Genomic DNA, 19,025 nt, shown 5'->3' with positions numbered 1-19,025 from the left:
AGGAGCGGTTTGAGGCGACGGCGGCGACGAGCGACCGGGCGGCGAGGCCGTGGCTCGCTGCGCGTCGACAGGGCGCGAGCAGGCGCAGCAGCATCGCAGCCAGTCGGCAGGCGAGCGTGCGTGTAGCGTGCAAGCTGTGCGAGAGAGCGAGGAGAGCGAGCAGGGACGAGCCGAACCAGCTTACCCCGCTTCTCCAGGTCCTTTGTCGTCGCATCTCGGCCCGGCGCCGGCGGAGCGCTGGTCTCGCAAAATGACGGCGACGCCCTGCTTGAGAGTACATACAACACGCCCTACTACAGCACCACCTCGCACCTCGTCCAGACGAGCTGCGCTCGGCCAGACGCAACGACCCTCTCCCCGCTCGAGCCTCCTCGCTCGCGCTCATGCTGGCGGCACTCCCTCTGCTGCGGCCGCCGCCTCCTGCTGCGCCGCCGCCATGCGCCGCTTGATAAACTCGCTGCGGGCGCAAAAGAGAGAGAGTCAGTATGCGTCGGCGAGTTCGTCCGCGCTCACGCGCCCGACCACCTCGACGAGACGAGGAGGGAGGGAGAGCGAGAGGACGCAGCGCGACGCACCGGACCTGGAGGTGCCCGTCGGCCGTGACAAACACCTTGCGCATGCGCGGCTCGTCAAACACGATGGCGCCGATCTCGCGCGCATAGTTGACGACGAGCTCGTAGTCGTGCGTCGACGAAAAGTCGTCGTACAGGAACCCTGTTTTTGCGGCGAGGGAGGGCGAGCGACGTCAGGGGGTCGTTGCGCGCTGAGGAGGCGAGAGAGAGACGAGGAAGGAGGAAGGGCGGGACGCACCGTCGGTCGTCTGGATGCGGCGCCGCTCGTGCTCCCACAGGCGGATCTGGTCGACGACCGTTGTCGGGAGGAGCTTGTCGTCATTGCCGGCGTGGGCCCGCATCTGCGGGTGCGCACGAGAAGAGAGGTACGAGATGATCTGCTCGAGAGTGAGGCAGAGAGTCAGTCTCGGTCGGCCAGAGAGCAACGTCGGCAAGAGAGAAAGGGCGGCACGCCGACGCACCTGGTTCGCCGTGATGCCGTTGGCGAGGCCCTCGCGAATGCTCTCGCGCGTGATGTGGCCCGTGACAAAGTTGGCAAAGCGCGTCTTGAGGTGGGCAAACAGGCCGAGGACCGAGATCTGGAGCGGGTTCGACGTGTAGGCGTACAGCTTGTAGTTGGTCTCGAGCACGATGAAGCCCTTTTCCTCGTTCGTGTGACGCGACGAGACGAGGGGAGGTGCGGACGAGGTGAGGGTTGTCGCGAGGCGGGTCGGGTAGAAGAGGGACGAGCGCGGCTGTTAAGGTGGTCGTCATGAGCGCGCCGTTTGGGCTGTCGAGGGAGGGAGCGAGGACGCACATCGGGGTAGTAGACAAGCCCGTACTCGGCGAGGTCCTGCAGGACGCCGAGCTGTGCCCGACTCAGGCTGTCGGTGAGGTAGGCCTGCGAGGGACAGGACGATGTCAGGATCGACCGTTGGGCGAGAGAGAGAGAGCGGCGCCGACGCACCCGTCCCAGCTCGAGAGAACTGAGCATGAAGAGGAAGCCGATCGTCTCGACGAGGTCCTGTGGCGGGCGAGAGAAAGAGTCAGTTTCGAGGCTCGTCGACAAAGAAAGGCGATGGGGCGCACCTGAGACTCGTCGAGGTAGACGAGGAGCAGGTCCCACAGCTGCGTGTTGACGTCCTCGAGAAGGAACTGGAAGCCCTTGGACGTGATGCGCATCTTGCGGAGCGAGGCGGTCCTGCGTGGGTGGTGGCGAGAGGGTCAGTCCCGGGCCGGCAGGATGAGGGAAAGGGAAGCGAGGACGCACGTCGACAACATGAGGCCGCTCTTGGCCAGCAGACCGAGGACCTTGTCGCCAGGCTTCTTGGCGCCCGACTCGGACCCGACCATGAAGTGCTGGATCGTCTGCTCGATAAAAAGGGCCGGGTCAGGCTCGCCCTTTCGATGGTCGACAGAGTGGGACGGGCACGACGCACCTCCCACTGCGTCTCGGCGTACGTGTCGAGGTACTGCACCGTGATCTCGTCGTCTTGCACCGTCGCCGCTGCACCGAACGAGCCCTTCTTGCCGCTGCAGGCGAGGAGGACATGGTGAGCGCTCGACTCGAGGGCGAGACGTGCGACGAGGGGAGGGGTTGGACGCACCCGCCAGTGAGCGCGAGCTTGAAGCTGTCCCGGAAGCCCTCGCTCATGTCGAGAATGGCGTCGTCGCTCAAGGCGCTTGAAGGGTGAGCGCCTCGCGGCGAGAGGATGTGCAGGTGGAAGAGGGCCGACAGGGTCGCCGTCAGGTGCCTGCGCGTGGGGGGCCGCAGTCAGCTCACCTGGTCATCTTGGCCGCCTCCACAGGCGTGCACAGCCCCGGCAAGGACCCGCAGGAGGAGGAGAGTGGACGCACCGTCGCTCGCCCTTGTCGCCGCCCTCGCTCTTGCGCTCGCGGACCCACAGGGCGACGTCGCGCACTCGCACGAGCTCGTCGTACCATAGCATGTTGAGCACGACATGCCTCGCCGTGACGGGGAGGATCCTGGAGGTGTCATCAGTGCGAGGTGGGGAGGAGGTCGAGAGAGGGTCAATACTCGCTCGTTGGGGCTGCGCGCGCATGCGAGAGGGAGAAGAGTGTTGAGGAACGCACCGGAAGATGGACAGGCAGCTCGCCGGCGCGGCGTAGAGTCGGCCAAACTGGGCGGAGGACAATCTGTCGAGGAAGGAGGTGACCAGGGGCGACTCGGGTGGAGCGTCTGCACCGCCAGTGCCGCCGTTCAAGGCAGCCATGGCACGTGCACCCAGTCGTGGGGGCCGGGGAGAGCGGTGGGAGAAAGCCACTCGTCGTCCGGCGTCGGCGGCGGCGCCAGGAGGAGCGCTCTCTCTCTCGCTGGCGTCCTCATCTTCTGGCAGTTGCTCTCGTGCAAGGCAGTCAGAATCTCTCACTCACGGAACTGACCCGAGAAAGAAAGACAAATGTGATCTCTCGGACTCTCACGGTCGCTCTGCGAGGGCGCAACGAAAGGAACGGCAAGCGCGTCGCAGCAGAAGTGCGCCCAGCGCATCTACATAGATCTCTAGAGGTTGTGGGAAAGGTCGAACGAGACGAGGAGCCGAGGATGAGAGGCGACGAACGCAAAGTGAAGGCAAAACCATGTACGAGAGGCGGAAAGGCAAGAGGGCGAGCGAGAGTTTGTCGGCGGTGCGAGGGCGTACGCCGTTAGGCCGGGGCGCAGAAGTTGGGCAGCTCGGGGTGGTGCGACAGGAACTGGTTCCAGCCGGGAGGGCAGCCTGCGCGGCGAGACGCGGGGCGAGGAACCGAGGGTCAGTGCGCGCGACGGAATGAGACGTGCGCGACGAGCTCGAGACGCACGGAGCTTGCAGTGGCCGTAGTCGCAGTGCGGCGTGCCGACGCCGTTGTACGAGGCCGGGCACTCGAAGAAGGGCTGCAGGGAGTACGAGGACTGGTCAGGCTGCGGCTCAGGAAGGTCGAGAAGGCGAGCGTCGACGCACCCTGCCGCAGTTCTTCGGGTCAAAGTCGAGGTCGGGCCCGTTACCGTGACCGTGACCCTTGCCGTTGTTGCCCTTGCCCTTGCCCTTGCCCTTGCCCTTGCCGCGACCGTTGCCTTGCGAGTGGCCGAACGCAGAGTTGCCCTGGCGCTTGGTGAGGTTGGCCTGCTCGGCGGCGTCGCGAAGGGCGCGAACCTTGATGATGCGGGCCTCGCGAGCGTCGGCGGCTGATATGCGGGGCGAGAAAGTCAGTAATCGGGTGACTGAGAGACGAGGAGGGAGAGGAAGAGAAGGCGACGCACGTACGGCGCCAGCGACGGCGACGCTCAGGAGCGCGGCGAGAAAGACGGCGAGCGAAAGCTTGACCATGGTGGGCTCAGAGGTGACGAGGAAAGGAGGGACGAGGGGGAGGGCGAGGAGACGAGGAAGGAGAACGTGCGGCGAGGTCGGTGGGAGGGGGAAGAGGAAGAGCCGCTCGCCGCGAGACGGCGACCGCCCTCTCGCTGTTCGCGAGAAGCATCGAGCGATTGAGTGCGCGCTGCCCCGCAGCGGTCTCTAGGGTCGTTGAGCGAGGACGGGCGGAGAAGAGTCGAGGGGACGAAGACGAGTAGGTGCTAGCGCGCTTCGTCCGCCGCGCGTGGAGAACGCGATCGCGGCTTGTTCGAGCAGGCGCGAACTGTAGATAACTACAGTAGCAGGGAGAGCGGCGCACGTGTGGGCCAAAAAAAAACGAAGCGAGAAGCGGGAAAAGCAAACTCGCGCTTTGACATCGACGCGAGCGGGTCGAGCGCCGAGAGGAGAGGCGAACTTGAGAAGGACGATGCTGGCTTCGCAAGACGCGCAAGGTCTACACAGAGCTCTATGGGCCGAGTAAGAGAACGAGACGAGACAAGACGAGGAACGAGAGAGTCGTGAAGGAGGGTGGACCCAAAGAGGCGCAATCATGTGCAGGAGGAAAAAGGAAGGGGAGGAAGGACGGTGCGGCGGCGACGACGACGACGACGAGGGAGCGTGTACGCTTAGGCCGGGGCGCAGAAGCTCGGGAGCTCGGGGTTCTGCGAGTTGTAGTTGACGTAGCCGGGCGGGCAGCCTGCGTGGGGAAGGAGGAAAGGCAGAGCGAGGGTCAGTGCGGGCCGAGGACGAAAAGAGGCGGCGATGACGACGCACGGAGCGAGCAGACGCCGTACGTGCACGACGGGGTGCCAACGCCGTTGTACGAGGCGGGGCAGACGGCGCCACGCTGCGAGAGGGCGTCGAAAGCTGAGTCAGGACGAGGTTCGAGGAGGGGGAGGAGGACAAGGCGAACGTCGACGCACGCTGCCGCAGTTGTACGGGTCGAACTGGAAGGGGGGAGGGACGCCGCCGTTGCCGTTGCCGTTACCGTTGCCGTTGTTCCCGTTGCCGTTGTTGCTGCCGTTGTTGCCGTTCCCGTTGCCGTTCCCGCTGTTGCCGTTGCCGTTCCCATTGCCCGCGTTGCCGTTGCCATTGCCGTTGCCCGAGTTGTTGTTGCCGTTGCCGTTGCCGTTGTTGCCATTGCCGTTGCCGTTGCCGCGGCCGTTGCCCTGCGAGTGGCCAAAGGCCGAGTTGCCCTGGCGCTTCACGAGGTTGGCCTGCTCGGCGGCCTCGCGCAGCGCACGGACCTTGACGATGCGGGCCTCGCGAGCGTCGTACGCTGTCGAGAGAATCGACGAGAGGCGTCAGGGACGGGCTCGAGCGAGGAGGGAGAGGGAGAGAGGGAGAGAGACGAGGGGACGCACGGACGGCGCTGGCGATTGCGACGCTCAGCAGGGCGGCGAGGAAGACGGCGAGGGAGATCTTGACCATGTTGAGCTGTAGGACGGCGAGGGGTGAGGGTCGAGGAAGGTAGACGAGGTGGAGGTTGGCGGGAAAGAGAGGGAGCGAGAGGTCGGGGTGCTGCAGGACCGTTGACGACCCTGTGTGCGCGGCGTGAGAAGCATCCTTCGATGGAGAGTCTGCTGCCCGACAGGTTTCGGGGCTCTGTGCGAGTGTTGCGACCTTCGACGCCGGCCGGCAGGGCGAAAGAATCCGAGCCTTGACTAGCGCAAAGGCGCTCGAGGCGAGAAGCGATCGGGCCTTGTCCGAGAAGCGCAGGAAACGAGCGTCGGACAGGTTCGAGCACAGGCGCTGAAGGAAAGGCAGAGATCGCGCTCGTCGAAGGTGGCTCCAGCTCGCGTCGGCGTCGACCGCGGCGGGAAGGTCGAGGTCGAGAGGGAGCCAACCACTGACGCCGTCTGCGCAGCGAGATTGAGGGGGAGCGAGCGCAAGCCAATACACGCTTCGACCCAGCGACGAGGGTTCTGCGTGCGAGCTCTGCTGGACGGTGCGAGAGCTCCGCCTCGAGGACTTGGGCAAGCTGCGGCGCTCGTAGAAGCCTCGAGCGCGCGCTTTGGACGCAGCTGTGCGAGGCGGGGCCGGCAAACTGGAAGGCGGACGCGCTCGACGCCGCGCGCTCGACGAGGTTGGACGAGAAGACGGCGACCATCGGCGTTTGCGCGCGAGCGGAGCTGGCGAGCCCTGCAGCGCCTGAGGCGGGCCGTCGTCGAGCCGCAGGGCGCCGGGAAGAAGGCGACGCGCTACGGCGCGAACGCGCTACAGCTTAGGGCACGTCCGCAGCCGCCGCGCGCGGCTTCTCCATGCGCTCGCGGCATGCGGGGAGGCGGCCGCAGCCCTTCGAGCGGGGTCGAGGAGGGATGCGGAGTGTGGGAACGGCGGCGTCGCGCGGCGAGCTGCCGGTGAAGCTGAGCGGCGGAGCGGTCGACCAGGTTGCCGTCCTTGCTGCTGCAGCACGTGCACGAGCTGCCCCGTCGTCGTCGGAGCAGGAGGACGACGACCCGCCCCCACTCGCGACGGAGGAGGCGACTGGCGAAGCTGCCGTCTCTCCCCCCCACTCAGGCCGTGCTACAGCCAGTGCAACTTGCTCTACTCGCTCCAGCCTGTCCACCCGTCCAACTCGCAGCCGCCGCCCTGCTGTCCTCGTCGACGGTCTTCATCTCGAAACCTCGTCATCTCCATCTCCCCTCCTCAGCAACCAGGCGAGTCCCAGACCTGTTCAGCCACTCGGTAGCGCAAGGGACAGTCTCGGGGAGACCTGGCAGAGCTAACCCGTTCGCATCCCTCGCAGTTGCCGACCTCCTCGTCGAACCTCCCCCGCTCTGCTCCCGACTCGTCCCTCGCCTGATCCTCGCCAGCCAGACCATGGCCGCCACGCAGAAGCGCCTCATCCTCCTCGGCGCGACCGGCGAGACAGGCCGCCAAGCTCTCGCCGCCGCCCTCGCCGACGCCCGCATCTCGACCGTTCTCACGCTCGGCCGCACCGCGCCGCCCGTTCCCGCCCACCACAAGCTCCGCCACGAGTCGCTCGACTTTGAGGCCCTCCTGAGCGAGGGCACGGCGGGCGGGCCCGAGACGGCCAAGCTGCGCGACGCCGACGCCGACGCCGTCCTCATCGCGCTCGGCACGACGCGCGCCAACGCCGGCAGCGCAGAGCGCTTCGAGCGCATCGACCGCGAGTACGTCCTGGCGGCGGCAAGGGCGGCGCGCAAGGAGGGCAAGGAGCAGTCGGTCGTCTACGTCTCGGTCCGTCCCCTCTTTCTCTCGCCGACCTGGCTCTCGCCGACCGTCGTCGCGGTCGGCCTCGTGCACGTGCAGCGACTGATACTCTGCCTGCGCATACAGTCCAAGAGCGCCGACTCGTCGTCGTTCTTCCCCTACTCGAAGTCGAAGGGCCTCACGGAGGAGGGCTTGGCCGCGCTGGGCTATGCACGAGCAGTGATCGCCAGGCCGGGCGTCCTGCTTGCGCCGGGTGGGCGAGGCGAGCGGCGCATCCCTGAGCAGGTGGCTGTGTGAGTCGATCCCGTCCTCGGAGCCGAACCTCTCTCTCTCTCTCTCTCCTTCCCTCCTCCTTGTCACTCGTCGACTGACTCTTTGCCTCGCTCCGCCTCTCGCGCCCACCATCCTCTCGTTCGCCGTCTCCCACACCCCCATCCACGTCGACTCGCAGTGCCCTCGTCCCTCGCCTTCCCTTCATCGGCTCGTCGCTCTCCATCTCGACCGTCACGCTCGGCCGCGCCCTCGTCAACGCCTGCCTGTCGACCGCACCGCTCGGGCACCAGGAGACGCTCGCCGGCCACCCTGCGACGATCCTCGACAACAACGACGCTCGCGCGCTCGGTGAGGCCGCTTGAGCCTCGTCTCTCCCTCTCGTCGACGATGCGCTCCTCTCCCTCGTCATTTTTTGTTCTCTCGCCGGTCGCGGGTTCGTAATCTCAGTTTCTCGAGCACGTCAGTGGCGACGAGCGGTTCGCGCGAGAGAGGGCCGTGGAGTTGCAGCGAGCGGAGGCGTCGCCAAGAACGACGCCGAAACCGCCAAGCGAGAGCGATCGACGCCGCCGGCCCGCTGCCGCACGTGCCGGGCGAGGCGTGTGCGCCGCGGGCCGGAGCCCGCTCGGTTCGCGCGCACGGGCCGCTTCGTTTCTCATCTCGTGCTTGCTGCAGCGCGTGCAGAGTGGCCAGGAGCTCGCGGGACAGCCTTCAGGAGAGAGCGCGAGTGCAGAGATGGAAGGTACGACAGGCGCGGCAAGGCGCGGAGTTCGAAGTCGAGAGCCCGGTCTTGGCGAGGGTCGACCCTCCTTGGTTCGGCGCCGTCATGCAGCTCCGCTCGCGCTGCAGGGGAAGACGCTCGGCCTCGCTGCCTGCTTCTGGGCTTGGCACGATAGCCTTGCCCCCACGGCAAGCCAGCCTCGCGCGACGCTCGCGTCCGGCCGCCGACAGCTTCTTCCTCCTCCTCCTCGCTCATCGCGCACCAGCTCTACCACCCCACCAGAGCTCCGACACGCACCTAGAGCTCTACCTACAGCACTACAGCACCCTATCTACACCCACCCGCAACCACCAGCAGCACCTCTCGACTTTCGCATGCCTGCATCCGCCTCGAACGGCAAAGCGCCCGCCGCCGATGAGAAGCTAAGCCCGAGCATGTCGGGCCAGACGGCGACCGAGACGTTCTGGTTCGCGCTCAAGGCCAAGGAGGTCGCCGCGCGCGTCGAGACGTCGCTCGACGACGGCCTCACCAAGTCCGACGCCGACTCGCGCCTCAAGCGCGACGGGCCCAACGAGCTCCAGGGCGGCGGCGGCGTCTCGCCGTGGAAGATCCTCGCCGGCCAGGTCTGCAGTGCGTCCCCTCCCCTCTCTCTTTGTCGCCGCAGGCGCAGAAACTGACCTCGCCGGCCCGCCCGTCCCCCTCCTCCTCCTTCTCGACCTCCTCCTCCTCTTCTACCTGCAGACGCGATGGTTCTAGTCTTAGTCGCGTGTGCGGTGGTATCGCTCGGTGAGCCTGCGCAGCCGCTATCGTCGTCGGAGCACTCGGCGGCGAGCTGACCTCGTCTTCCTCCTCGCACAGCCATCAAGTCGTGGATCGAGGGCGGCGTCATCATTGCCGTCATCGCCATCAACGTCGGCGTGGGCTTCTTCCAAGAATTCAGCTCGTGAGCCCCCTTCCTCTCTATCCTCCCCGCCGACAGCGACGCCGAACTGACCCGAAACCCGCCCGCAGCGCCAAGACGATGGACTCGCTCCGCTCGCTCGCCTCGCCCAACGCTCACGTCATTCGCGACTCCAAGATCATCACGGTCCCGTCGCCGACAGTCGTCGTCGGCGACATCGTCGAGGTCAAGACGGGCGACACGATCCCGGCCGACCTGCGCCTGTTCGAGACCGTCAACGTGCGTCTCGCTGCTTCTCTCCTCTCGAGTACGGCGTCTGACCTTCGTCCACGTACACAGTTCGAGACCGACGAGGCGCTTCTCACCGGCGAGTCGCTCCCTGTCGCCAAGGACGCCGAGGCGAGCTGGGAGGAGGAGACCAAGGGCGGCAACTTCGACCTTCGCGACGTCGGCGTTGGCGGTGCGTCTGCCTCTCTCTGTCTCGCGAGACCTATCTACGACACGACCTGACTCACATACTCCCCTGCAGACCGCATCACCATGGCCTACTCGTCGAGCACCGTCACCAAGGGCCGCGCCAAGGGCGTCGTCGTCGCGACCGGCATGAACACGTCCATCGGCGCTATCGCCGAGTCGCTTCGCGGCGGCGACTCCAAGGTCCGCAAGGTTCGCCGCAACGAGGACGGCAAGGCGCCGTGGCACCGGTACCCGGCGGCGTGGGCCCTCACGACCTGGGACATCATTGGCCAGTTCCTCGGCACCAACGTCGGCACGCCCCTGCAGCGCACCCTGTCGTGGCTCGCCATCTCGCTCTTCGGCATCGGTTGCGTCTTTGCGCTGTTCTGCTTCGCCGCCAACGACTTCCAGGGCAAGAACGAGATCATCCTGTGCGTCCTCTCCCTCCTCCTCCTCCTCCTCTCCCTCGAGCGGTCCTCCTGACGCGTCTGCGCCCTCGACCTGCAGGTACGCCATCGCGACCGCCCTGTCCATGATCCCGGCCTCGCTCGTCGTCGTCCTCACCATCACGCTCGCCGGCGGCACCAAGGCCATGGTCGCCCGCAATGTCATCGTCCGCAAGCTCGACTCGCTCGAGGCCCTCGGCGCCGTCACCGACATCTGCTCCGACAAGACTGGCACGCTCACGCAGGGTGAGTCTCTCCTCGTCTCTCTCGTTCTCGACCTCGGCCAAAACCTGACCTTCCCAAACTCGTTCGCAGGCAAGATGGTCGTTCGCGCGGCCTGGCTCCCCGCTCGTGGCACCATCTACGTCGGCGAGTCGCCCGAGCCGTTTAACCCGACCATCGCCGAGCTCTCGCACTCGCCCATCTCGCCCGCCGAGTCGGCCGCCGCCGCCGACGCCAAGAAGTCGGACGGCGAGACGACCGAGGCCGCCGAGGCGTCGCAGGAGCCCAAGAAGCAGTCGCGCCCGCAGCCCAAGGGCCCGTCCGACCTCCTCAAGGACGGCGGCGAGCCGCTGTCGACGTTCCTCAACGTCGCGAGCATGTGCAGCACGGCCAAGGTCTTCAAGAAGGACGGCGAGGGCTGGACCGCCCGAGGCGACCCAACCGAGTGCGCCATCCAGACGCTCGCGCACCGCTTCGACTGGGGCCGCGAGCGCTGGGTCGAGGGTGACTCGCCCGACTGGCGTACGTCCTCGCTTTCCCTCCTCAGCCCGTCCGAGCCCGTCCTGACTCTCTCTCTGCCCCTCCCCTGCGCAGACCTCATGTACGAGGCGCCCTTCGACAGCGACGTCAAGCGCATGAGCACGCTCTACGTCCGCAAGAGCGACGAGTGCGTCCTCATTCCCCTCGCGCTCGAGCCCCTCGACCGATCCCGAGAACTGACCTTCTCAAACCGCCGACTCGCAGGAAGCAGTTCGTCTTCATGAAGGGCGCTGTCGAGCGCCTCATCGAGGTGTGCGACACGATCGAGACGGCCGAGGGCCCCAAGCCGATCGACGACAAGACGCAGGAGGAGATCTTCGCCAACGTCGAGGCGCTCGCCGAGCAGGGTCTTCGTGTCCTCGCCCTCGCCGCCAAGCCGTTCGCCGGCCCGTCGACGTCGAACGGCGACTACGACCGCACCGAGCTCGAGAAGGGCATGACCCTGTTCGGCCTCGTCGGCCTGTACGACCCGCCTCGTCCCGAGACCAAGGGTGCCGTCCGCCAGTGCCACGGCGCCGGCGTCCAGGTCCACATGCTCACGGGCGACCACGCCGCCACCGCTCGCGCCATCGCCCTCCAGGTCGGCATCCTCCCGCGTCAGGTCAACACGATGAGCAAGGAGGCCGTCGACGCCATGGTCATGACGGCCGCCCAGTTCGACCGCCTCTCGGACGACCAGGTCGACGAGCTCCCGATGCTCCCCCTCGTCATCGCTCGTTGTGCGCCGCACACCAAGGTCCGCATGGTCGAGGCGCTTCACCGTCGCAAGGCGTTCGTGGCCATGACCGGTGACGGCGGTGCGTCCTCCTCCTCCTCCTCCCTCTCCCGCCCTCCGGACCCGACCCTGACGCCTCTCCCGCACACAGTCAACGACTCGCCCTCGCTCAAGCGCTCGGACGTCGGCATCGCCATGGGCCAGAACGGCTCGGACGTCGCCAAGGACGCGTCCGACATCGTCCTCGCCGACGACAACTTTGCCTCGATCCTCGCCGCCGTCGAGGAGGGTCGTCGCATGTTTACCAACATCCAGAAGTTCGTCCTGCACCTGCTCGCCGGCAACGTCATGCAGGCGCTCGTCCTCCTCATCGGCCTCGCGTTCAAGGACGACGACAACCTGTCGGTCTTCCCGCTCGCGCCCGTTGAGATCCTGTGGGTCATCATGATCACGTCGTCGTTCCCGGCCATGGGCCTCGGCGCCGAGAAGGCCGACCCGGACATCCTCACGCGCAAGCCGCACAACCTCAAGATGGGCGTCTTTGCTCCCGAGGTCCTCCTCGACATCCTCGTGTACGGCATCATCGGCGCCGCCGTCGACATTGGCACGTTCGCCGTCATCGTCTTTGGCTTCGGCGACGGCAACCTCGGCCGAGACTCGAACAACACCATCAACGGCGACCCGGGCTCGCGCCTCGTCTTCCGCGCCCGCTCGGCGACCTGGGCGACCATGGTCTTCTGCCTCCTGTTCCTCGCCCTCGAGATGATGGACCTGCGTCGCTCGTTCTTCCACATGGGTCGTCCGGGCACCGAGAAGCGGTGCGTCGGCGACGTCCTCCTCCTCCTTCCTCGCCTCCTCCTCGCGCCGGTACTGACTCTGCCTTCCGCACCTCAGTCCGTACACGCAATGGGCTCACGACGTCTGGGGCAACCAGTTCCTGTTCTGGAGCGTCGTCATCGGCTTCCTCATCACCTTCCCGTGCGTCCACCTCCTCCTCCTCCTCCTCGACGTCCCCTGCCTGACCCTGGACCTCCCCGAGCAGTCTCGTATATATCCCAACTCTAAACACAGTCGTGTTCAAACACGATTCGTGCTCCTGGGAGTGGATTGTCGCGTTTGTCGCCACGTTGCTGTTCTGCGGCGCGGTCGAATTTTGGAAGTTCCTCAAGCGCGCGTGGTACAGAAAACAGCACGCCGCGCACCCGGAGCAAGACGACGGCTTCACCGGGGTCTTCTCTGCGTGGAAGACCATCGGCGCCGACACGACCCAAGATCCCGCGCACTTCGCCTGAGCCCTCGTATCTTCTTCTTCCTCCCTCTCGCGCTCTCTTCCTCCCTCCTCCTCTCCTTGCCCTCTACTCCCGATGCCCTCCTCGGTCCTCCTCCTCGTACACCCCGCGTCCTCTCTGTGCACCACATGTTGTACCCCTCCTCGTAGAACGTTGTCTAGCTCCTCGCACGGCCCTCGCAAAGCACTCGTTCGACCTTCTCTCTCTCTCGTTCAAGCGAGAGAGCTTTCGCGAGACAGTCGACCGTACAGAATGATGTCGAGCCGCTACTGTGCAACGCCGGCTCGCTCGGAGCCACGGCCGTCGACTTGAGAAGGCCGGATCCTCGACGAGGGCCCGAGAGCGAGACGCTCGAGAGCACGGTCGAAGCACTCTCCCTTCCTCTCTCCTTGCGAGCACCCGAGTAACGTTAAGGAGACCAAAAGGGCTTGCGCCGAGCTACCAAAGTGGCAAAGGGAGAAAAGGTGCGAGGGCAAAAGCGCACGACGAGTCTGGCAGAGAGAGAGAGAGAGAGAGAGGGGAACGAGGACTTGCCGACTCGACCGGGGTTGCGGTTGCGAGGTCGGACGGCGGGGTACTGACACGAGAGAGATATCCAGAAGGACGAGAACGACGACCACGACGACAAAAAGGAGCCAAGGAAGGAAGAAGGTGAGGGCGACGGCGGGAGGAGGAGAGAGGCGGGTATGTCGAGAAGGGCGAGAGGAAGACGAGGACGGGGTGGGAGGGGTCGGTCCAGCCGACCGGGGCTCAGGGCTTGACCTGCGACGGCAGCCGTACCGAGTCAGGTCTGCGACGTCGCGCTGACGAAAGTGAAAGGCGGGCGCACCGTTTACTCGGTCGACTGGGCCTCCTCCTCCTCGTCGTCATCGACGAACGACTCCTTGTTCGAGTCGTTAGTCTCGTCGTCCGTGTCGACGACGAACGCCTTCTTGCCGTGCGACGTCGGGCGGCTCGTGCCGCGACGCGGCGCGCGCTCGTTGCTGCCGACGCTCGTCGGGCGCCCGTTCGACGAGCGCGAGGTGGACGCGACGGCGTTTGTGACGCCAAAGAACGACGCCAACGTGCCGCACGAGGCGTTGGTCGCACCGCCCTTGCCCTGGCCCTTGACCTTCGACGACGACGACGACGACGACTTCTTGCCCGCGACCCTCGACGACGACGCCGAGCCGCCCTTGCCGTTGACGCCCTGCTCGACCGCGCTCGGCGTGCCAAAACCTCCTCCACGCTGGCGGTCGCCCGTCGAGGCGGCGACGTCGTTTTTCTGCTTCTTCGAGACGCTCGTCTGCTTCGAGGCGCTCGCCTCGGCGATCTCGCGCGCGCGCTTGGCCGAGTTGCCCGGGTCCGGCAGCGTCTCGTCGACCTGCATCGCGTTGTCGTCACCGTGCGCGGCCGAGCTGCCGTCGAGCGCCTGCTGCTGCTGCTTCTGCTGCTGCTGGAACGCGAGGTTGGCGGCGCGGTACTCGGTGGCGTCGTTGAACATGCCCTTGATGGTGACGGCCATCTTCTCCTTGACGACCGTGTCGTCGACGCGAGCGTAACCGGCCTCGATCGTTGCGATGACCTGCGAGAGGGGATACAAGCCGTGTCAGTCCTCGCGAACCTGAGGAGATTGGGTCGAAAAGAAGGCGCACCTGCTCGGTCGTGAGCTGGTGGTCGTTCTTGTCGAGGTCCTCGATGCCCTGCAGGCCGTCGCGCTTCTTGGCGGCGCCAGAGAAGTCGAACGGGCCGCCCTGCGAGTGCGCGAGGTCAGTCTGACGATCTGAGGTGCGTGGGACTTGCGCATGGACGTGAGCTCACCGCCTGGCGGTCGAGAAGCTGCTCGAGCTCGCGACGCTGTCCTGCGTCCAGGTTGGTGACGGCCTTGAGCTCCTCCTTCTGGTCGACGGGCTCTGACGGCGTGAAGGAAGAGGTCAGCTCTCGCGCTTGAGGAACGCCGGTGCCAGATATCGAGTGGGAGGTGGACGTACGACTCGTCTTGGCCTTCTCGATGACGGCGCGCAGCTGCGCAAGCTGCTCGGGCGTGAGGATGCCCTCGTGGTCGAGCTCGGCGGCGAGGTCCTCGCACGGGAAGAGGTTCTCCATGTTCGTGTACAGGCCACCTGTGTCCCAAATCGGCGAGACTGTCAGTATGGACGCATCTTGAGATCTCGAGGGAGGCTGAGAGGAGGGAAAGGGACGACGGACGCGAGAAAGACGAGAGGTGCATCACGTTGACGCACGCCTTCCAGAGCCGGTACGCCTTGCTCTTGTCGCCCATGATCTTGACGAGCGCCTCGGGCTTGCTCACGCGGAACAGGTAGACCTCGCCCTCGCCTGTCGCGGGAAGAGGGGGGAAGGGCGGGTCAGCGAGGCGGCTTGAAGTGGAGCACGGGGAACGCAGAGACGCACGCAGCTCGTGAGTCGGGCCCATCGTCGTCTCGGTGTAGTTGCACAGCGTAAAGAAGGCGAACACGGACGGCGTCATCGGCAGGACGCCAATGCGGATCCCCTGCGAGCGGCGACGACCTGTCAGGATGGCTCGACGACGAGGAGACGGGAGGGCAGGGACGCACCTTGCCGCCGCTGAAGTAGGTGACCCAGGTGAGCTGGATGTCTTGCTCAGGCATAGCGACGAGACGACGCGAGGCGAGGGGCGAGCGAGAGGTGCGTGTGTGGGGAGGAGGGCGACTGAGGGCCGTGGAGAGCGGCGAGGGCGGCGTGCTTTGCCGGTGCGAGTCGGTAGGGGGTGCTCTAGACGTGTAGTGAGGCTGCTCGAGCTGTCGAGGCGACTGGCTTGAGAGAGACGAGGCCCCGTCGGCGTCGCTCGCTGTCATCAGCTCGCTCGCTCCTCTCGGTCGACCACCCACCCTCGCCACCTGTAGCGAGAGACCAGCAGCGCTCTACCGCCTCAGCACCAGCTCGCCAGGGCAGCCTCGTCCTCAGCATCCTCTCGCACCGCCCTCCCACCTCCGCCCCCTCGTCGTCAATGAGCTCCCCCGGTTCGCGCTCGCCCTCGCCTGCCCTCGAGCCGTACGGCGAGAGCGACGACTTGGGCGAGGACCTCGCCTGGGCCGACAACCTGCCCGTGTTCGCCGACGCCAACCCCGACCTCGCCCCTCCCGACAAAGAGCCCGACTCTTGGCTCGCCTTCCGCGCCGAGCACGCCCGCAGCTTCTCCGACGAGACGCTCGGCCGGCGCATCGCTCAGCGACGAGCCCTCAACGTCAAGCTCCAGACCGAGCGGTGCCAGGACCCCCAGTTCCTGCAGCTCGCCGAGGACGAGTACCAGCGCATCAAGCTCGTCTTCGAGGAGGAGCTCGAGGCGGCCGATCGAGCACTCGGTCCAGACTTCCACACGCACCACAAGACGCACTGGTACGTCGGCTCTGTCTCCCTGTACTCTTTGCGCCGAGCTCACTCTTCTCGTTGTTCTGCAGGGACGCCTCGGTCCTCACGCACCCTCTTCTCGTTCGCGGCTTCTACCCGCCTGACCGCACCGATGCCGCCCTCGGATTCGACGACACCTCGATCCCGACCCTCCGCATGCTCGAGAAGCTCGGCATACTCGAGGCGCGCAAGCGTGGCCAGGTCCGTCCAGTCCCCCTTGGGCCTTTGCGCGCGCCTGTGACTAACTCGCTCTCTTCCCAGGTTGCGCTCCTCGACCTGCACGACGACGACAAGCACAGCGCGTCCACGAAGCACCACACGTTCCCGATCGCGCGCAACGGCCGCGTCAGCTGGGGCAGCTGCGGCTGCTCGGCCCGGCACCATGCCGCTTTTGTCCGTCGCGACAACGCGATCGAGAGCTTCCGGACCAAGTTCGTCCTCGGCGAGACGCTCAACTTTGGCTACGGCATCGTCAAGCCCTGGCACGACGCCTTCCTCGCCGCCGACAACGGCCTCAAGGTCACTATCCCGCGCGACTTCCACTCCATCCCCAAGTACGAGGAGCTCGCGCCGCCCTGGATGGCCGACGTCACGCTCCACTGGGCTCAGCCCTTGTCCTCCTCGCCTGCGCCAACGCCCAACGACCTCGAGCGGCGCCTCGTCGACCACGTCCCGTCCTTCACGTACCTGTCGCAGTCGACGTCGCACGTCTCGCTGGGCATGTACGCCCCCAAGGACCAAGCACTTTCGCGACTCGCTCGCATCCACGCGACCGATCGCGCCATCAACGAGGTCGCGTTCCTCGCAGGCGTCGAGGTCGAGAAGGACAACCTGTGGGTCCTGTCGCGCCTGTACATCGCCAAGTCGCGCGCCGCGGACACCGGCTTCTTCATCCCGATGCCTGTTGCCTGGGCGTACGTCCAGCTCACCAAGAATCGCGACGCCCGAACCTGGACGTCGGACGAAGCTCAGCCTCGTCTCGGCGCGTCGTTCACCGACACGCTCAACCAGTACGCCGCGTCGTGGTCTGCGTCGGGCCGCCACTCTATCGGCAAGTCGGTCGGCGTCGTCGGGTTCCTCGAGTCGGCCATCGCCGGGTGGAAGCTCAGCCTGATCGCCAGCGTCAAACGCACCCCGTTCCCGCTCCTCCAGGACAAGCCGAGCCGCATCATCGGCCTTCTCGCCCCGGCCACCACCGCCGACGGCCGTACGGCGGCCGTCACCCACCTCCTGTACAACGCGGTCGGCCTCGACGAGCCGTGTTACCCTGCGCTCTCGGACGACCCCGACCGCATCGTCGGCCTCGTCGCGCCTGCGACGACGGGCGACGGCCGTACGCCCGCCCTCAACCAGTCGATCCACGGCATAGCCATCCGCAACCGCGTCGGCTGGCCCTCGCTCCCGGCCGAGCTCTGTCGGCGCGTCGGTCTCGTCGCGCCGGCGACGACGGGCGACGGTCGCTCGGCCGCCTTCGTCCACCTCGACCGCGTCACGGCCGACAACGCCATCCGCGCCTACCCGTGCCTGTCGGAACGTCCTGGCGGCATCGTCGGTCTCATGGCCCCGGCGACCTCGGGCGACGGTCGCTCGCCCGTCCTCGACACGATGGCGCACTCGAAGGAGGTCGAGCGTCGCCGCGTGTACCCGTTCGCGCCCAAGAACCAGATCCTCCTTGCGCCGGCGTGCACGGGCGATGGCCGTAGCGCTTTTGCCTCGGCCGGGCAGCGCAACCAGTTCGGCGCCCGCAACCGCGACGGCGGTACGTCCCCTTTTCCCTCGAGCTCCTCACTGCCGGCCTCGCCTGACTCGGTCCTCCACAGTCCTCACCGAGCAGCGCCTTCTCGACGACGACGATGACCTGGAGGACGTCGGCGTTGTCGAGGTCATCCGCTACTTCCGGGAGAAGAACTGGAGCAAGCGCAATGGCCCCCTCGCCGAGTCCAAGATCACCCTCGTGCGTCGCCCTGTTCCCCTACTCTTGCTGTGACTGCCGCGATTGACGTCTTGCCGGCGAGGCGGCAGCGACGAGTGCGCGCCTCGCTGATGCGGCGTCGCGGTCGAACCGAGGCGAGGGGTGGACGAGAGGGGCGACATGACGTGGGCGGGAGCGGTGATGGGGCGCAGGTCGGTCACAGGTGACGCATGGTCGTAGTAGGCCTGCTGTCGAGGACCGGCGGGCGGTGGGCGTTGGGCAGAGGCGGGTTGTCGGTGGGCGAGGGTGATGAGGACGAGACGGGCGACGGCGCACGAGACGGCGCGAGGGCGGCGTGGACGGGTGCGCGCACTCGTAGGGACAGCTGCAGCGAGCAAAGGCCCAGCCAGTGTGGCCTTTGCAGGCGAGGAAGGGAGCGCTGTCGCTGTTCGCTCCCCCGCCTTCTCGCTCTCGCCTCGTCGTCGCCCGACTGGCTCGCTCTGCTGCTCTCGTGCCGGTCTCTCGACACACTCGCCTACCGCGCACATGCCTCAAGATCCTTGACCCGCGCAACCCGTGCGCCTCGAGCTCTGCCTCGGTTGCCCCTCGTTCGGTGAGTCCAACGTCTCGCTCGTCCCCTCTTCCCCCCTCCCCATGTCCTGCGCTCGAGTGTGACACGCCGCCGAGCCTTAGCAGCACCTCGCACGAGATACTCACGCCCGCCGCGAGTCCCCGCGTGGCCGCTGCCTCGGCAAGGGTGCGCGTCGTCGTCCGCGGGCTCCCCCTCGCAGCGCGCAGGACAAGGGTCGAGAGCCGCTGGGGCTGCGGTCGTCGAGGTCGAGAGCGGCGGAGCGAGGGATTGCTGGGTGCAGGACGCACGCTCGCCAGGAACTCGCGCTGACCTGCCTCCTCGTCCTCCCCCTCCTCCCCCTCCTCGATCCGCCCCCCTCGCCCCGTACACTCGCAGAACTGCTCACCTAACGCTCGTCAAGATGGTCTCCTGAGCTGGTGAGGCTTCGCCCCGTCCCCCGCCCCGTCCCCTCCTCGTCGGTCGCCTCTCGTCGGCGTCGTCAGAAACTAAACCTGCCCTCGTCCACCCTCTACAGGTC

The 19,025-nt window shown here is 66.6% G+C and overlaps 7 protein-coding genes across 7 annotated transcripts; 3 read left to right on the top strand and 4 right to left on the bottom strand.

The window, feature by feature from the left end:
- Positions 1–381: 381 nt before the first annotated feature.
- RHOBADRAFT_54544 (uncharacterized protein) lies at positions 382–2,803 on the bottom strand (the record flags this gene model as incomplete). The annotated part of the gene is made up of 12 exons (XM_018417375.1): positions 2,646–2,803; positions 2,409–2,537; positions 2,159–2,305; positions 1,991–2,084; positions 1,822–1,919; positions 1,641–1,752; positions 1,519–1,575; positions 1,369–1,452; positions 1,034–1,306; positions 811–949; positions 576–714; positions 382–457 (listed from the first exon to the last, which is right to left on the bottom strand). The coding sequence occupies exons 1-12, from the start codon at positions 2,783–2,785 to the stop codon at positions 382–384; spliced, it is 1,488 nt and encodes a 495-aa protein (XP_018270010.1). The 5' UTR covers positions 2,786–2,803.
- Positions 2,804–3,005: 202 nt separating this feature from the next.
- Positions 3,006–3,941, bottom strand: RHOBADRAFT_54543 (uncharacterized protein). Its single transcript, XM_018417374.1, has 4 exons — positions 3,808–3,941; positions 3,509–3,732; positions 3,369–3,441; positions 3,006–3,286 (listed from the first exon to the last, which is right to left on the bottom strand). Exons 1-4 carry the CDS (start codon positions 3,872–3,874, stop codon positions 3,216–3,218), a joined length of 435 nt encoding a protein of 144 aa, XP_018270009.1. The 5' UTR covers positions 3,875–3,941; the 3' UTR covers positions 3,006–3,215.
- Positions 3,942–4,298: 357 nt separating this feature from the next.
- Positions 4,299–5,348, bottom strand: RHOBADRAFT_54542 (uncharacterized protein; the record flags this gene model as incomplete). The annotated part of the gene is made up of 4 exons (XM_018417373.1): positions 4,299–4,595; positions 4,673–4,745; positions 4,822–5,177; positions 5,264–5,348. Coding segments are annotated over 4 exons (585 nt in total), but the record flags the coding sequence as incomplete, so codon positions are not given.
- A 1,373-nt stretch (positions 5,349–6,721) lies between these two features.
- RHOBADRAFT_54541 (uncharacterized protein) lies at positions 6,722–7,810 on the top strand (the record flags this gene model as incomplete). Its single annotated transcript, XM_018417372.1, has 3 exons — positions 6,722–7,102; positions 7,202–7,368; positions 7,527–7,810. The coding sequence occupies 3 exons, from the start codon at positions 6,722–6,724 to the stop codon at positions 7,708–7,710; spliced, it is 732 nt and encodes a 243-aa protein (XP_018270007.1). The 3' UTR covers positions 7,711–7,810.
- Positions 7,811–8,617: 807 nt separating this feature from the next.
- Positions 8,618–12,835, top strand: RHOBADRAFT_28354 (uncharacterized protein). Its single transcript, XM_018412822.1, has 13 exons — positions 8,618–8,696; positions 8,808–8,852; positions 8,925–9,009; positions 9,078–9,246; positions 9,307–9,427; positions 9,497–9,854; positions 9,931–10,115; positions 10,185–10,613; positions 10,686–10,758; positions 10,836–11,428; positions 11,498–12,164; positions 12,241–12,324; positions 12,389–12,835. The coding sequence occupies exons 2-13, from the start codon at positions 8,813–8,815 to the stop codon at positions 12,636–12,638; spliced, it is 3,054 nt and encodes a 1,017-aa protein (XP_018270006.1). The 5' UTR covers positions 8,618–8,696; positions 8,808–8,812; the 3' UTR covers positions 12,639–12,835.
- Positions 12,836–13,152: 317 nt separating this feature from the next.
- RHOBADRAFT_54539 (uncharacterized protein) lies at positions 13,153–15,244 on the bottom strand (the record flags this gene model as incomplete). The annotated part of the gene is made up of 8 exons (XM_018417371.1): positions 13,153–13,397; positions 13,465–14,199; positions 14,270–14,368; positions 14,436–14,527; positions 14,606–14,737; positions 14,823–14,951; positions 15,027–15,126; positions 15,191–15,244. 7 exons carry the CDS (start codon positions 15,242–15,244, stop codon positions 13,468–13,470), a joined length of 1,338 nt encoding a protein of 445 aa, XP_018270005.1. The 3' UTR covers positions 13,153–13,397; positions 13,465–13,467.
- Positions 15,245–15,603: 359 nt separating this feature from the next.
- RHOBADRAFT_54538 (uncharacterized protein) lies at positions 15,604–17,991 on the top strand (the record flags this gene model as incomplete). Its single annotated transcript, XM_018417370.1, has 4 exons — positions 15,604–15,992; positions 16,055–16,205; positions 16,266–17,763; positions 17,825–17,991. 4 exons carry the CDS (start codon positions 15,604–15,606, stop codon positions 17,989–17,991), a joined length of 2,205 nt encoding a protein of 734 aa, XP_018270004.1.
- Between the last annotated feature and the right edge of the window lie 1,034 nt (positions 17,992–19,025).

Source organism: Rhodotorula graminis (assembly GCF_001329695.1).
Source record: "Rhodotorula graminis WP1 unplaced genomic scaffold RHOBAscaffold_9, whole genome shotgun sequence".
NCBI lineage: Eukaryota > Fungi > Basidiomycota > Microbotryomycetes > Sporidiobolales > Sporidiobolaceae > Rhodotorula > Rhodotorula graminis.
The sequence above is the reverse complement of the archived record's forward strand: the minus strand, read 5'-3'. Positions and strand labels throughout refer to the sequence as shown.

Excerpts from the sequence above, each read along its gene's own strand:
- RHOBADRAFT_54543 (XM_018417374.1), bottom strand. The coding sequence starts at position 3,874 with ATGGTCAAGCTTTCGCTCGCCGTCTTTCTCGCCGCGCTCCTGAGCGTC. Across the intron at positions 3,733-3,807 it reads CGCCGTCGCTGGCGCCGTAC|CCGCCGACGCTCGCGAGGCC; the intron begins GTGCGTCGCCTT and ends CCCGCATATCAG. Across the intron at positions 3,442-3,508 it reads ACCCGAAGAACTGCGGCAGG|CCCTTCTTCGAGTGCCCGGC; the intron begins GTGCGTCGACGC and ends TACTCCCTGCAG.
- RHOBADRAFT_28354 (XM_018412822.1), top strand. The coding sequence starts at position 8,813 with ATGGTTCTAGTCTTAGTCGCGTGTGCGGTGGTATCGCTCG. Across the intron at positions 8,853-8,924 it reads GTGTGCGGTGGTATCGCTCG|CCATCAAGTCGTGGATCGAG; the intron begins GTGAGCCTGCGC and ends CTCCTCGCACAG. Across the intron at positions 9,855-9,930 it reads GGCAAGAACGAGATCATCCT|GTACGCCATCGCGACCGCCC; the intron begins GTGCGTCCTCTC and ends CTCGACCTGCAG.